This window comes from Lottia gigantea (genome assembly GCF_000327385.1).
Source record: "Lottia gigantea unplaced genomic scaffold LOTGIsca_1, whole genome shotgun sequence".
Taxonomy (NCBI): domain Eukaryota; kingdom Metazoa; phylum Mollusca; class Gastropoda; family Lottiidae; genus Lottia; species Lottia gigantea.
The window spans coordinates 6,737,093-6,754,453 of NW_008706746.1; the positions used below are offsets into that span (position 1 = coordinate 6,737,093).

At 33.4% G+C, this 17,361-nt stretch overlaps 2 protein-coding genes across 2 annotated transcripts in view; both read left to right on the forward strand.

Annotated features, from left to right (window-relative positions):
* LOTGIDRAFT_102899 (hypothetical protein) overlaps positions 1-6,143 on the forward strand; it is a gene marked incomplete at both ends in the record, with an annotated part of 36,729 nt that extends 30,586 nt beyond the window's left edge. The window contains 3 exons of the mRNA XM_009045823.1: positions 4,175-4,289; positions 4,941-5,031; positions 5,990-6,143. Of these exons, the coding sequence (XP_009044071.1) occupies positions 4,175-4,289; positions 4,941-5,031; positions 5,990-6,143 (360 nt within the window). The remainder of the gene's footprint in view (positions 1-4,174; positions 4,290-4,940; positions 5,032-5,989) is intronic.
* Positions 6,144-13,546: 7,403 nt separating this feature from the next.
* On the forward strand, positions 13,547-14,192 carry LOTGIDRAFT_103305 (hypothetical protein; the record flags this gene model as incomplete). The annotated part of the gene is made up of 2 exons (XM_009045824.1): positions 13,547-13,992; positions 14,030-14,192. Coding segments are annotated over 2 exons (609 nt in total), but the record flags the coding sequence as incomplete, so codon positions are not given.
* Positions 14,193-17,361: the final 3,169 nt, after the last annotated feature.

The following is a 17,361-nucleotide window of genomic DNA, read 5'->3' on the forward strand; positions in this document are numbered from 1 at the left end:
ACCCAGATATTTCAGAACACTCTTTCAGATATAGATATAACTGAGTAATTCATCCACTTCAGCAAGTCTGTTATCTGTTTCACTTTGAAATCATTCTTCTGAAATCAGGATGCTTTCTTTCAGCCTCCAGACTATTCTGACATTTAGCATCTCTTTGGTGCCATTATCTGTAATATCTTTGATGTCATGTCTGCGAGGCGGAGATTCCATTATCTCCAGGAATCCTGAAATTATTCCTTATAATTACTCATATTACTTGAAGAATGAAAAGAACTCTTCTATATTGGAGGTATAAAATGTCAGATATGAGACAGGTGCCCTGTGGGGACTATATAGAATCAAACAGTAACTTGTATTGATAAAGATCAGATATTTTATAAAAACATCACTGATATATAATCCTAGGCCTTGTTTTTAATAAAGCTTTTATAGCTAGTTTTGAAAATACCTTCTGCTTATTTACTCAGAAAAGACTGGCAAATATGTTAGAAACCAGAGTCTAGAGCTGTATTCAGACGTGATTGGTAAATACAGCCAAATTAAGAGTCTAGAGCTGTATTCAGATGTGATTGGTAAATACAGCCAAATTAAGAGTCTAGAGCTTTAGTCAGACGTGACTGGTAAATACAGCCAAATTAAGAGCCTAGAGCTCTATTCAGACAAGACTGGTACATACAGCCAAATTAAGAGTCTAGAGCTCTAGTCAGACATGACTGATAAATACAGCCAAAACAATAGTGCACAACTCTAGGCAGACATGATTCGTAAATACAGTCAAATTAACCATCTATATAGCTCTAATCAGACATGACTGGTGAATTATACCAGCAGAATATCATATCATGACAGCAGAGAGCATATTCATGTCTGACAAATACTGAATTGAGAACCCTGTCTCATACAAAGGTTGATATTCTGCAGCACAATGATAAGAATATAAAATATGCTCAGGGGAAAAAAGAATACCAAATAACACATGGAGAATACAAACAATGGGAGATATTTTAGATGCCTGAATTCTAACACAGAAAAATTACCATTCTTAACATATCTATTACTCTCGAAAATATTACATGGTTGGTTTAATATACCCTACTATTCTTAACATATCTATTCCTCTCGAAAATATTACATGGTTAGTTTAATGTACCCTATCATTCTTACATATCTATTCCTCTCGAAAATATTACATGGTTGGTTTAATATACCCTACCATTCTTAACATATCTATTCCTCTCGAAAATATTACATGGTTAGTTTAATGCACCCTATCATTCTTAACATATCTATTCCTCTCGAAAATATTACATGGTTAGTTTAATGTACCCTATCATTCTTAACATATCTATTCCTCTCGAAAATATTACATGGTTAGTTTAATATACCCTACCATTCTTAACATATCTATTCCTCTCGAAAATATTACATGGTTAGTTTAATGTACCCTATCATTCTTAACATATCTATTACTCTCGAAAATATTACATGGTAGGTTCAATATACCCAACCATTCTTAACAAATCTATTACTCTCGAAAATATTACATGGTTAGTTTAATATACCCTACCATTCTTAACATATCTATTCCTCTCGAAAATATTACATGGTTAGTACCCTATCATTCCTAGATATCTATAAAGGTAGAAAATGGCTTGTTTGTTATGCCCCCTTCTGTCAGTTCTGTAGAAGGAACTACATGTATGCTATTGTTTTTTTATAAAAGAAGTCCACTGTCACTTTATTTCATTTTAACTATAGATACAAGATCACGAAAACAAGGGGTAAAAATTAAAACTGGATACAAACTCATACATGTGTACAGGTCAGGAAAAAAAATCTGGAGATTTGCCTTGAAAAATCTGGAGATTAGGTGAAAAGTCGGGAGATTTTTCCAAAGCGCGTAAATTCGTGATTTGAAACTCCAAATTGATTCTTTTTTTCTTTTTTTTTTTCAAATAAGCTTTAAGCCTTGTAAGTTAATTAAAATGATCATAGGTCTAGATGACATAGTTAAAATTAACAATCTATAATGATGGATAATTCTAGAAAAAGTGCCTGATATTTCAAATTTAGGGGCCCAAAAAAAATTTGATATTATCATTCTTCAGTATTGATTGAATCAAAAATAATGTCAAGGTGAAATGATGTTTGAAAACAAGAAAGCAAGCATGATACCGGTAGGCCTACATGTAATACCAGTATTAAAAATCAGTATGTTCTGAAAGCAATATTTAGTAAATAATATGTACTGACAATGTTACTTTTTCCAAAGGTGTAATTCATGACATCTTAAATATCTCAAGTGCGATCATTAAATACTTTTCCTGCAACACTCTCACGAAGTATTGAACTGAATTTTCCGCTTCCATTTTGACGTTCTTCGGAAATTCAGACGTTCTTCAAAAATTTAGTTTGTGTTCCGACGGATAGTTTGTAACAAACTAAATTTTTCAAAAGGGTTAAAAACTTTCTAGGGAATTTTTAGGAAAGTGAATGGATAAATTGATGACAATGTACATCCACTTAGATCTCAGTGTGTAAAAATTAAAGTTAATAAATTTATAAGAAATGCATAAGAAGAAAATATAAGATAGAAATGTGAGTAAAGTTAATATAATAAATACAGTGAACCACCCATGACTTTACTCTTTATAACTCATACATTTAAATTATTCCCTTTTTATTGAAATAGATTTCTTTTTATTAGCTTCATTTACTCAATTAGATTCAATATCTATTCAAAATATAAACCATGTTTTTAATTGACCACCTAGGGTGTTGTTGATTTTACTGTTTTTTTTATGCTGTGAGCTAATATTGAAGTTTAATAATGTTCTCTAATAAAGAGATTTTACTGAATGAAATGGTGATATACTTCAAGGCCTTTTATCCTCCCTGTCAAACAACACCTCTGACTTGTATCACAGACAGGGGGAATTTAAACAGGTTTTCTCTTGAGCCTTTGAATATTTTTATCAAGGGCATTAACAGCTTTTATTTAAACCATTCTGATCAAGTTTTCACAGGAAAGGGATATCTAAATGGTGTAAAATTTAAAGTGTTCTAAATATACAAAGACTAGAAAATTAGAATGGTGTAAACAGAAGCTATTATAAGTGTCTCCGATACATATAAAGGCTAGAAAACCTCCAAAAAATGTCTGTTAAAAATATTGTCATATGAACTAGGTGTATCCAAGTATAAAATGTGGTGTTTTTATCAGCTTTTATTAAAGGTTGTTTATAATAGGTGCAATATTCTTTCAACAAGGTGTAGTAATATTAAAATAGCTGATTGTATAGTCATACTGTAATACCTTCAAACAACTGTTATTGAAACCCCATTATGATGTTTACCGTCATGGGAGTTGCTCATCCTTGCAGAACTTCAATCTGTTTTTGCAGAGTTTGCTAATTTTATACTGGAAATTAAATTAACACAGTGATATCAGTTGTGTTTGTATTAATCATATAGTGGGTGTGGAGAGTAGGGGCAACAGAGTTGTCAAGGGCAACTCTAAGATAATTATTACCCTATGTTAAATGCTAAGAAAGTTATAATTCAGGGGGTGAAGAGTCAAAACTGAGCCAGCATAATATAATAAGAAAAAAATAATATGTTTTAGATATAGATACAATTTTAATTTATCTCTAATGTCTCTCAAGCAGAATGTTGTGTATTTGAATATATTATACATAACTCTTTTTTATACTCATAAACTCAGATAAATAAATAATTAATAATATTAATAATAATACAGACAATTCAATAGATTATGTCTAGGTCTCGTGTAGTACATGTTATTGCATTTAATAACCTTAATTGAATCATTGTCCCAAGGATATGGAACACTGTGTCTGTCTGCTAGGTATTTAGATGTCATAATAAGAACCCCCCTTGGGACAAACAGGAATGTCTGACGCTACAATTCATGTTTTATGTCAATTAGTAAGAATCAAGAACTTATATGAACCTATTAGCTTTTAATTTTTTTTGAATTTGAGCTCCACATGACCACATAGCTAATAATATTAATGTAGTATCTGTATATGTGAATGTACCACCACTTTCAGAGAGTCTTATAATATCTATTTGGTGTCTGGATTTGTGGACTAACATAGTATACAATAGCTATTACTGTTTATTTAATATTTTATTCTAATATATATTTCAGGATGTAAGAATTAACAGAGTATGTACAGACAGTGCCTGTATGGGGATGATTTCTCCGAGAGATTTCGTTGATGTTATTTTAAATAAAAAGACTGAAGATGGCATGTCTACCAATGGTACATTTTAAGATCTGTATTTTACATGAATCAGAATTAGGTCCAATACACCAAAGTATTATTGTTCTGTCTGAATTCAAACTATGGGATGAACATAGAATCTTTATTATATCGAAAGTGACATGGTCTGGTCTAAGGATTTGTTCACACTACAAGCAGAGCAAGACTGCACAGAGAAGGGTATAGCGGGGCAATGCGGTCAGGCGTTTACATATAAGCGGGGCAGGGCAATCTGAAAACAATTGTTACTTGTAGTTATTACTGACTTTGTGCCTTCAATGATCTGACATGACTTGGTTTGTACCCCCAATGTACCCCCAAATTATTTTCAACAAATCTAAATGTCTACCTTTTTTTTCCAAAATATGTGTCAGATTGCACAAAATCAATTCATTTTTTTCTAAAATTTTCTTGAGAGAACCCTCTAAGACGCTCTATGAGAGACTTGTGACTATAACACTACCACAGAGTAGCCAAAATTTGAATTCAGCCTCAGCAGTTGTCCCCCCATTGAGTCAGTCTGCCCCCTATTTGTACCCCCCCGTCTCGGAAGGCTGGCACCACCACTGATAACTTTCAAATGATAAGTTTTACGCCTATTTAAAACCTTTGAATATTTTTAACCAATTATATTTCTAATATTTTCAGGAGTGAGTATAGATTATGCAGAATGTCCTGTTGATAAAAAATATGTTCGAGGTTGGAATCACCATTGTGGTCTGATCTGTATGAATATACCAGAGTAAGTTCCCTTGTTATGACACCCTCGCTTTTCAAAATGCATGGCTGTGCTATTATATAATTGCTTGTGAAGTAATGTGGACTAAAATTGGCTATCTCAGCAGGCAAAACCAATGAGAAGATAACTAAATGCCTGTAGAATGCTCTATGTTATACCAGACATACATCTCTGAAGAGGTTCCCCAGTAGTAACTGTAACTTAGCTATAATGGTAGAACTTCTACCTAAATTCCTGTCATATTAATGGCATTTCTAGCCTATTCATATTCATTAAGAACACTTGTAGCTTCTGTTTGGCTTGAATGATGTTTGCAATAGTGTTGTTGTAATTTTGTCAAAGTTTTCTAGAATGATAGGGATGACTGGCTTGATTTGAAATCGTGGGCTTTGCAAAGGCAAGCATTACACTCCCCATGTATGAATATTTGAATTTTGATTCTAAAAATCCAATTTAGACTCCCAACTTTTTGGTGGCTCTGCCTTGTCTTGAGTTATATGAAGAAGCTAACAGTCTCTCATCGCCACACACATGGGAGCCGCGGTGGCTCAGTGAGTTAGATGCTCGCTAACCTGAAGGTCCAGGGTTCAATCCCAGCATATGTCGAGATAATACCTTCGGATTTTTACCTGGTTTCCCCCTGTCAGTGATGCAGGTACGAGGGTCTGACATGGAAAAAGCGTCTAGTTGTTCGGATGGGACAATAAACCGAGGCCTCGTGTGCTACAGGCTGTGCATGTTAAAGATCCCTCGACAGTTGGAAATCGATAAAGAGCAGGCTAATGCCGCTGTCCTGGCAAAATTTCCCTCATTGCACCCTGCATGGCGTTGCCTGTCTTCATTAGCCCACATGGTGCAGAAAAGTAGGACGTAAAACTCATTTACTCATTTTATTTCCTCCCCGCACAGAAATACAATTCTTTTGGATGCCTTTCACATATTTGTCTCATGTATATTACAGTAAACCAGGCCATACCAAGTTAGTGAGTTTAATACAACCTGATATAAAGGGCATGCTACCCCGGGCCCTCGTCGACCAAGCTATCCCAGGATCAATGACTGAATTCTTTGCCAATCTACGTCAGTGTTTGAAGGATGATGGGAAACTTCAATAATTAACGTCAAAATTTTAGTCTTTTTCATTAGAAATTTTAATTCAAATTTATTCATGAATGTATATGACATGGAAGCTACTCAAAAAAAAGGAAGGAAAATTCAAAAAATTTTATTTTTTTATTTAGCTAAGTTTAGACCAACAGGAATTTATTTGCACTGTAAACTGTAGCTGAGGAATACATATTAGCCTATCTCAAGTGACTGCTGATCTTACTTTTATCAGAAACAATTTCATTTCTCCATTTTATTTCATTTCTTTTCATTTTATTTCATTCTAAAATATTGCTCATTTCAAATGACAATAGCCTACATTTATGTATTTCTTTTTTCTCAATTGGATTTAAATGCAGAACCAGATGTTTCCAACTATTTTTTCCAACTAGTTTTTCTGTGGGCAGTTGGAGTCATTTACAGAAAGAAAACTAAACTGTTACCAGAGATTTCCCAGATATACTGGAGTGCGCGTTATACATGCTTGTGCATTATATTCGGAAATATACAGTACTGTCACAACAAGTTTGTTTGTGTATCAAATTTTGCCCATTTTGTTAATGTATGCTTATGTTTTATTAATGCAACTAACTGTGCTATGTTGAAGGAGAGATTCAAATTCTTATTACAAAATAGGGTAAAATTTGATACCCTAAGAACTTGCAGTAGCAAGATCTAGCTGTATTCTGTATTTAAATCTGATTAAAATTTTGTAAATATTTTAACTGCTATGATTAAGTTTCACTTAAAACTATATTATGCCATTCTTTCTCTGTATGTTAGCTGCCATCTTAGATGCCTATATTTACTCAAAACAAGGCACACAGTAAACACTGAAAATTATCTTCATTGATTCACCTATACCCTTTATATTAGTTAAAAACATTTTTCCAATATGATTGAAGGGAAATAACTCTTGTTTAGCTTTAGATATAGTCAGACTACAAATACATCAATGATTCCGTATTTTAGATAATTTAGTTTGTTAATGATTTTTATGTAATTAATTGTAATTATTAATGTATTAATTGTTAGTGTTTTGTATTCTGTTAGTGCTTTGATGCTTTTTGAACACATTTTTAATTTCATTCAATATTCCTTAAAGCATAGTGCACTGTCATTCAAAGTTGTTGTGCTCTAAATAAGGCATATTTCCATTAATTTCGATTTGGGAACCGATGTTTTTATACTTATTTCTCACTTCTTTATTTGTCATTTTATTTGACTTGTTTAACCTACTGTACAAACAATACTATCTCACTGGGGGATATACCTATATGCCTTTGACCATACTTTCGTAGCAATGCTTAACCACAATGGTGGAATGCACAATGTCTAGACATGGAAATCGTTCTTAAAGTAAAAAGAAACTCCACCCCCTGTTGGCAGTGTTGATTAGATCAGAAAGTAGTGATCAAATTGGCAGATGAGGAAAACTAGTCTATGATATCATCTCGGAAACAGTAACGATAGTCTTCAGAAAAATGTGTCCCTAAATGAATAACAACAAGTTTTACAAAGGAAAATTGAACAAAGAAATTTATTGAAATTAAAAATGTGTTCCCTGAAATAGTAACAATGATTCTGTGATTCCTTTGCTCAATAGTAGAATATTTTATAATTATTGTAATCTAACGTTAATTGTATAGAGTTGTAGGCGAAAAGAAAAGGACGCCAAGTAAGCTTACAATTCCCAGAGGTATTGAATGTAGGGTTTTGGGGGTGATGATGTTTTGGTACCTGTAGCTGAAAAATTCACTTTGGAAATTTAATTTAATTATTTATTTTAAATCCACCCAAACATCCATCATCTCTTGCATCATTTGAACTTGGATTGAAGTTTATCCTTGCCCCCTCTTATACAATGTCTAACTACCTTGTTATCTACAACTCTAAATCAAGTGAAAATAAAACTGGTTCGTAGCTGACAGACATTATAGATTTTTTCTATGTTGTTTTTGTAATGAAGTAAATTTTGTCTGTATCTAGTCTACCAATAAACATATAATCAGAAATATTCTCTTCTGTTATAGTTTTATAACAAGTCGTAGGCTGAGTTTAAACTGTTGTTAGGGTCGTGATTTTAACAGGGAGTAGGCTACAAATGGAGGGGTTGTGCGTCCTGTCATACAGTTCATGATTTAAACAAGGGGAGGGTGGAGGGTGGGGAAGATGAAGTAGCCCTGTCACACAGTCAATGATTTAAACAAGGGGAAGGCTAGGTGTTGAGGGAGGGGAAGTCCTGTCGCAGAATGATTTTAACAGGGAATAGGCTAAAGGTGAAGAGGAGATGCAGTGATGTTTCTATGATTCAACAAGAAGATGTTGGGGAAATATGGGCCACCGAATCAATACGGAGAGGGTGGTGCTCATAGCAATTATTTTCTTTCAAATTTGAAATTGGGTGCTCAAAGCCGCTCTAGCTTCAATTGTGCCGATTAACCACCAAATGCAGAAATACCAGTGTGTTATGATAGTGGGTGAGCATCTGAACCTCACCACAATAGTTTTTCATTAAGTTTCATTGTGGTGATAGATGACAAGCATTCGTTTCAGGTAATTGATATCGTAACAGCATCATGATATTCCTATATATTATTATATTGACTAAGACTAGCATCCTGTTGCTAGGTTGGTAACTAATGTAAATATTGCATGAGTTGTAATGTGGAGTTTGTTTTTCAACATCATCGTTCACTCAGATCAATACAATTATATCGGTTTGATTCCTCATTGAAATTTGATTGTAAAATCAATCAGGATCGATTAGGGGTGAAAATAGGTCGGTGTTGAAACATTGATTGGTAGGATAGACAATCTAGGCTAGTATATAGATTTACTTAGAGGGACAGATTCGCCATCCGTCTGACCAATCATACATTGGTCTCCAGGGAGGGAGTTGAAGAATGATACTACTAGGGCTTCCTCTCTATTTGCTGTAATATTTTCTACAAGTTAGACCTCCAACTACCCTAGCAGCGGTGGCGTTTCATGTAAAATGAAAAAAAAAATTGAAAGTGGGGGAAAGTAGAAACGCCACTGCCTAGCCGTCGAAAATAATGGAGAAGTCAACTTGTGGATCTGCATTTTATTCAGATAAACAATAAATATCAATATATTTTAAATTTAGAATCACTTGTTAATCTAACCCTGGGGGACATCAATCGACAATCTTTCCTTCTATTTTCTACTGTATCGATAATTCCGCACCGTACACCGCACATCGTACATCGTCTATTCCAACTTTTAGAGAGCAAATCTAAGAAGGTTTCCATGGTTGAATCCTGCAACGTCTTTTCTCCATATTTCTCTAGATACGTCATACGTTGCTTGCCTGTATTATGACGTCATAATGGTCATTATTAGTTTTTTTATTCACTTCTAATGTCACGTTTTTCTTTTCTTTTTCAAAAATCATGTAAAAATTCTAAAAATACTTGAAAGGTTCGCTATTGGGCGGAGTTCTGTTCATTAGCAGGTAAGAATTTATTTTATAATAATGATTTGTGTTTGATATTTCTGAAAACCATTATCAAGACCAACCGAAAACCTGGACAGACCACAGGCACTTACGACTTGACTTTAATTGATGAGGGGCGCCAAGTCGTAGGGCCTGTGGGACAGAGCCAACTTGTTCGTAGTCAAAGAAAATAACTTCCAATCGGCTTCAGGTAGTACAGACAAAGTTGTTCGCCAAGAGCATCACGTCATATCACATCCTTCGGGACTTCTTTTTACTTTTCTATCTCACGAAACAAATAAAGCTACTCTATAGTAGATATACTTATTACTAGAATACTAACGTGGACTTAGTAGTTTGTTCTGCTGGGAATCAGCGGGAACGAAATACTGGAATATTGGATTATTGAACCTTTAGATCTTAATGGGTATATGCGGTAAGAATTTGCTTCCTTTTCCAATGTGTTTTCACATACAAAATATCTTGTTTAATTTACTAGAACGCGGTGACTCGATGAGTTGGACGGATGCCAGCTAACCCTGAAGCGATCCTGATACTTTCCGATTTCTCAACCTAGTTTCCGCCTGTCATTAATGCAAGTTGGATAGACTTTCATGGTAACAGGGAGCCGCGGTGGCTCGGTGAGACAGTTTTTTGTAGTCAGAATGATTGTGTTCGGTTCAATGACAGTTTTCTGTAGTTATGCGGTTCAATGACAGTTTTCTGTAGTCAGAATGATTGTGTTCGGTTCAATGACAGTTTTCTGTAGTCAGAATGATTGTGTTCGGTTCAATGGCAGCTTTCTGTAGTTAGAATGATTGTGTTCGGTTCAATGACAGTTTTCTGTAGTCAGAATGATTGTGTTCGGTTCAGTGGCAGCTTTCTGTAGTCAGAATGATTGTGTTCGGTTCAATGACAGTTTTCTGTAGCTATGAGGGGGTTGTCTATTGACTGTTGGTGCCACGGCTATCCGAAGTGGACATGACAAATATGCATCCTTACATAGATTTTCTTTAACTAACGACCATAATTTGTTTTGCTATGGTAGCTCTGAACGAGAGGGAAAGCTTTTCAAGCTAGACGCCCCTCTCCTCGTCAAATTTAATTCATTCACTCATGCATTCATCCACATCCTTCACCTTCACCCGTATCCCAGCAGGAACTGACATGAAAAGATATAATGTTGACAGTATGGTTGCTAGGACAATGGGACTGAGAGATGTTGTGTTGTTAATGGAAGTTGTGACAACCATTTATAAATCCATCATAACAAACGTGTTTTATCGATTCTTCTTCATCTTTTACTTCATCATTTCATATTTACATCTCCTGACTTAAGGATTAATTTCGTATTTTGGTAAGTTACTTCATTAAATTTCGGTATAGGTTGAGTGAGAGGAGGGGTAGCCTAATTAACTAATTGAGCACATCATGGGCAAATCGAAGTCATTATCCTTGATGTCATCATTTTGATATTAATATCCCAGGATTTAGGACTAATTTCGTACTAAGTAGGATACTTAAGAGCACATCATAGACAAATCAAATTCGTTATCCTCATCATTCGATATTTACATCTAGTTCTAGATTAATTGTATATTTTGGTAGTTATTCAATAAAATTTTGATAAAGTGGGGGGAAATGTACTATTTAGACCAGGAGTTTTCAACAAGGGGGTAATTATCCTCAAAGGGGTAATTTTTGACATTTTTCAGGGGAATAGCGATGCTTTGTAGTCTTGCATAAATCAAGGACCCTTAAAAGGATACTAGATAAAAGGTTGAAAACCCCTGATTCAGGTGGATAGTCTATTGAGAAGAGCTCTATATCATGAACAAATCAACTTCATAATCCTCGTCGTTTTATAATAACATTAGTTCTAGAGTTAATTCCCTATTCTGGAAAGATATCTTTGATAACTTTGGTAAGACTTGCTGGCTTTTTACTTCATTGTTTATTAATACTAATTTTTAAGCGATATTTAGGGGTAGAGATCACATTAAATAACGGAACACAATTTTATGGTATACTACTCCTTAGTTTTATTACAGATTTTATGACAGATTGTTGAAACGTTGTGTGTAATAAAACTAAGGAGTAGTAAACCATAAAATTGTGTTCCGTTATTTATTAATACTATATAAAACTCTTGTAGTTTTATCTTAAAGGTATTTTAAAGATGTTTTTTTTTAATTTCTGTGTATGTATATCGGGAACACTGACAGCATTAACTTGCACCATTTCAATTTCCAATCAGACGACTGTGGTTCCTGCAATTCCACTTAAAATGAGTTTTTCATGCTGTCACTAATCCCTTCGTTTACAATTCCTTTAAATGTCATCCGCCAAGTAGAAAAAAAATATTATTTAGTTAAGAGAAAGTAACAAGATGCTTATATAATATGTGAGAAATGTAGGCGAGATTATCGTGATGTATGTCATTAAGTAACATATTGATCGCGTCAACTAGTTTTGATTTATTAGTCATATCATTTCCTTCTATAATAGACTGGAGCCTAATCGGAAATTAAAAGGGATATATCCATCTAAATATCTATTTATCAAATGGTAGAAGTGGGTTTAACCACAAATACCACCTTTTCAGAGTTAAAGTTCGGTGTAATTAAGAAAGATACGATTAGCAAAGGAAATGTCTTCTTTATATGGTTGCTTTACAGCCAGAAAGAACTGAATTTCAACTCTGTACCCCTTTTTAGAATTGAAATACGTCTGGTTATTGTGTTATTGGCTCAAACTTACAAATCTGTGTTCACTTCCAGAGACTTTCATGCTCACCGACACTGGGTCCATGTAAGCTTAAACATGATATCAGTTATTTCATTCAAAATTAAGACTTCACTATCGTAAATACCATTCAAGCCAACAAGCATCTTAATGTCAAACTACGTGTATTACAAACTTCGTCTAATACCTTGACTCCAATAGCCACCTTTTCTATCATAAATGCAACGGTTTGATTGGATTGTTCGCTAGTGAATACAGCCAATCAGAGTCTGTGAACATAAGGCCATAATGCCTCTCGCGAGGGCCGTGATTGGCTGTATTCGCTGGCATACAATCCAATCTAATTACTGCATATCATAATACAAGAAAGATGGCTATTGCAGTCAAGGAATGAGTTCGAAATTGTGACATTGTCAAGACGGTCAACCAGGGACTACTAACTGTTGGATATTAATGATCCGAATAAGAGTCTATTATTCCTTTAAATTATAAATAAGGACTAGAATACTGATAGAGGATTATAACTATTATAATAAACTTAACCAGTAGAGAGAGATCGATATGACTGATTGGTTATTATCAATAATATTCGATCTGTATAGATACTATAGGTACCTTAACGATTTCATTGTTACAAATTAATTACAAGGCGGGGTAGTTTAATACAGTATTATATTTCAATATTTCAATCGCAGTATGTACTTGAAACTCTAACTATGTTGGATCTATAGGCTATAGCAACCTGCACATACGGTAGGCTTGTATTTACCTTAATTTAAACATCAAAAGACGACATTTTACCTTATTTACTACATTAAGCCATGATTTTTGTACTTACGTTGGTAAATTGAATAACCGATAATATTAAGATGATTAATTATGATTTTGAGTATCATAAAATAATAAAAGAAAGTTGAAAATATCTGAAATATTAATGGCAGCCTGTGATTATTAATGCTTAAACTTTATATCACAGTTTAAACTTGGAATTTCTATGAAAAGCCGTAACGCCATGGAAACAAAATGGTGGGTACATTGAATTTTTGTTATATCATCGGTAGCATAAGGAGTTAGAGATGCCAGCTTTGATGTATATTAACATAATATAATGAATTACATTGTACGTTGTGACTGAACACTATGTCATTATCGAACATCATGTTAGTAGTGAACATCATAAGGATTTAACATCATATTAGTTCTGAACATTATGTTAGTATTGAACATTATGTTAGTATTGAACATTATGTTAGGATTGGACATTATGTTAGTATTAAACATCATGTAAGGATTGAATATCATGTTAGTATTAAACATCATGTTAGGATTGAACATCATGTTAGTATTAAACATCATGTTAGTATTAAACATCATGTTAGTATTAAACATCATGTTAGGATTGAACATCATGTAAGGATTGAACATCATGTAAGGATTGAACATCATGTAAGGATTGAACATCATTTAAGGATTGAACATCATGTAAGTAGTGAACATCACGTTAGTTCTGAAAATTATGTTAGTTCTGAAAATTATGTTAGTATTGAACGTCATGTAAGGATTGAACATCATGTTAAGATTGAACATCATGTAAGGATTGAACATCATGTAAGTAGTGAACATCATGCTAGTATTGAACATCACGTTAGTAAGTAGTGAACATTATGTTAGTATTGAACGTCATGTAAGGATTGAACATCATGTTAGGATTGAACATCATGTTAGGATTGAACATCATGTTAGGATTGAACACCGTGTTAGGATTGAACATCATGTTAGTATTAAACATCATGTTAGGATTGAACATCATGTAAGGATAGAACATCATGTTAGGATATGCATAATATTGTGATTTGACTTTAGGCTTTTATTGAATGTTTGAGATAAAGAGTGGTTTGTTAAAGTCATATTTTCTGTGGTATGTTCAATGAAGTTGAATAGTTTGAGAAGGATCTCTTTCGTGTGATCTTTTACAATTCTCTCACTGTATTGCAAGTTTTTGGCATACAAATCGCAGTTTCAAGCTGCAAACGTTCAGGCAGAGGTTTGACTTTATATCAAAATAAAAAACAATGGCTACAGAATGGTCATTTCAAGCATTAAGATTTCTGTCATCCTTGTAGCTTTGAGACCGTATTGTGAAATATGTTTGACTGTCGTAGTCTAGAATATCTTCTTTTTGGACAGTGCTTGATGGTAAGCTTAAAATGAGATAGGAAAGAGTATACGATAGCTGTTCATGTATTGTAGTTCCAGTTTTACCCGCTATATTAATCAATAAGATTAAATCGTCGTCAATATTTCTGGATGAATGAATAAAAATATTAAAAGTCTTTCTTTAAACAAAGATAGAAATTGTACCAGTTTATTGATCAGAATGAACCTTTTGTTTCTCTAACTTGTTTTTGTTACCGTACTGTCTCATTAGTTGTTTTAATATTTTATCAATAACGTCAGAATTGAAAAGAGGGTGGAATTCTTACTGTTATATTTTGAATAATAAAAAGGTATTTGACCTATGATGGTATGGACTTCGATACTCAGTCAGTACCTTAAGTTTGAGCCTTAAAGATGGGTTCCCTTATTTACATTTATGAAAATGAAAATGCTAATACTTATATGAATAGAAAGTAGAGGTGTTCTAATGACTTGGAAAAATACCAGTTTGTCTCACATGTCTATAATTAATTCATAATTAGCTAAATTAGAAGATAATTACCACCGAATTCCAATGAGCGACCTATCAAGAAAGGTCAAAAGTATTTTTTTGTTTATCCAGACTGTACATACAAGGACGTTTATGATTGGTTAAAAATTATATATAATAAGAACATAATGATATGATTAAGAATACACGATAATTTATAAGAAACACCAATTAATCAAATAGTTTGCTTAATTTGACTCTAAAAAATATGGAAACCCATCTTTATATATTTTGATTGATCTTATAGATATAATTTCGGTTGGTTTAATGGTTGCTAGATAATATTCTAAAGCGCTCCAAATTTTCTACTCAGTTCCAAAATTAAACAGTAGAACGTGAAAGGCTGATTAATAAAAATGGCGTTTCATCTTTTTTGAATTTGTTTTGGTATGTTTTATTTTTAGTTGTGTTCCCAATATCTTAGTTGTTAAAGTTGGTATATATAATAAAGAAATAACTGTTGGTCTTCGCAGTAAAATTGGGTTTGAACACGGCTATTCCTATGTCTATGTAAATGGATCTGGGACTCTGTACCTTCTTTTTGAATAATGACGATTAAAATTGATAAAAGCGTTGTCAAATTCAGTCACATCAGATGTTGTAGAAGAGTTAACATCCCTTGCCACGCTAGAAACACCCTACACAAAAGGTCTACTTAATTTAGTGGCTCTCAAATCCAATACAATTTTAGGACTGGGATTTGCCATCTTAAAATTAACGACGAGACACCATCAGTATGGTTGCCACACACACCCTGTTATAATTACAGTAAATATTGACAGTGTAGTACAATGTAATTTAAACTAAATATTGATTAGTTAATAATAGACTCAGATCGATTTCTAAAATCTCAACTAACTTTTATAATGTCTGAATATCACGAGAATTAATATCGTTACGTCGCCATTTTCAAAACATTCCAACATCTTTGATTATCAATTAATTATTTACATATTTCTTCAGTCAGAAATCTTAAATGGAATCTAAAATAATACACGTACTTTCTCCCTTTATGAAGACTGACAGTGTTGGTATGTGACGGAACACTTTGACAACACTCTTGTTTTTAAAGTGATGGGTTGCTCTTTGTGGGGTTTTTTCTACCTGCATGTTAAACTATTAAAGAATTTTGTAGCTCCATTCTATGCATGCTAAAGGTTTGTTTACAAGTCAATGCAGTCCAAACTATGCTAGGTATAATTACTCTCTAATTTGTATTCAGTGTGTAGCTGTTATCCCTTGGTAACAATGCCTAAGAACATTAGGACGTAAAACTCCACATCCTCTCATTTAATCTCATCCAAATTGATCATATAAAATATTACAATAACAAAATATTTTCTTTATAACATCTAGTTTTAATTCTGCTTATCTTGACATTTAAAAATTTACGAAATGAATCGGCATATTATCCCCACTATAATAATCCTGAATATGATAAGAAGAAGAGTCGACAGCATCTCAATCCCTTCAATATCTCGATCTGATTTATAGATTATAACCGACTGAATATAATCCCTATATACGATTGTTATCAATACTGTTAATTAGACCTTAACTAGTTATATCACCTAGTTATTATCAATCTAAACACCTGATGTCACTCTCCGTACATTGTAATATATGGTTAATCATCCTTACTCTTCATTAGCCCATAAACGTTGGAGGAAGAACAATATTTTATTCCATTCCATTTTTCATAATTATAATATTCAGTTAATCCTTCTATATTTCAGATGGAGAGAAGTTTTCGAACGCAGCAGTCCTCCAAAATTTCGCTGTTTAAATTACAAATTTGTTGATCATGTCCTCGACTGGTAAGTGAGATTTTTTTCTGTTTCTAAGACTATATATTTTATCTGCATAATACCTTCCAAGAGGGGAGATATTTCATGAATTATGAATTATTTATTGATTTACAAGAGGTTTTTTAGTAGATGTGTCAGTCATACCGAATAATTCTATCTCCAACATTTCAGCTTTCAGTCATTCCTAGATCGCAAAATTCATTTGGCTTGAATCGGATTTGGCATGGCTTGTCTATTATTCTGGTCAAGTTTGGATTTACAGGAACCGGTAAATTTACTGACTCAGTCCTATATCCCCACTTGAACCGCTACTATATTGTCGGGCTAACAAAGGTTGAAATGTATCCAAGTTTTCTCAAATTAATTTAAAACGTGTCAACAAATATTATATAAATATTAAATCTCCACATATTGAATAACCTTTCCTTTTATTTCAGATAAAAATGTCCGAGGTCAAAAACCTAGAAGCAAATGGGGAGCACCAAACGTCAACATCAGTGATGACG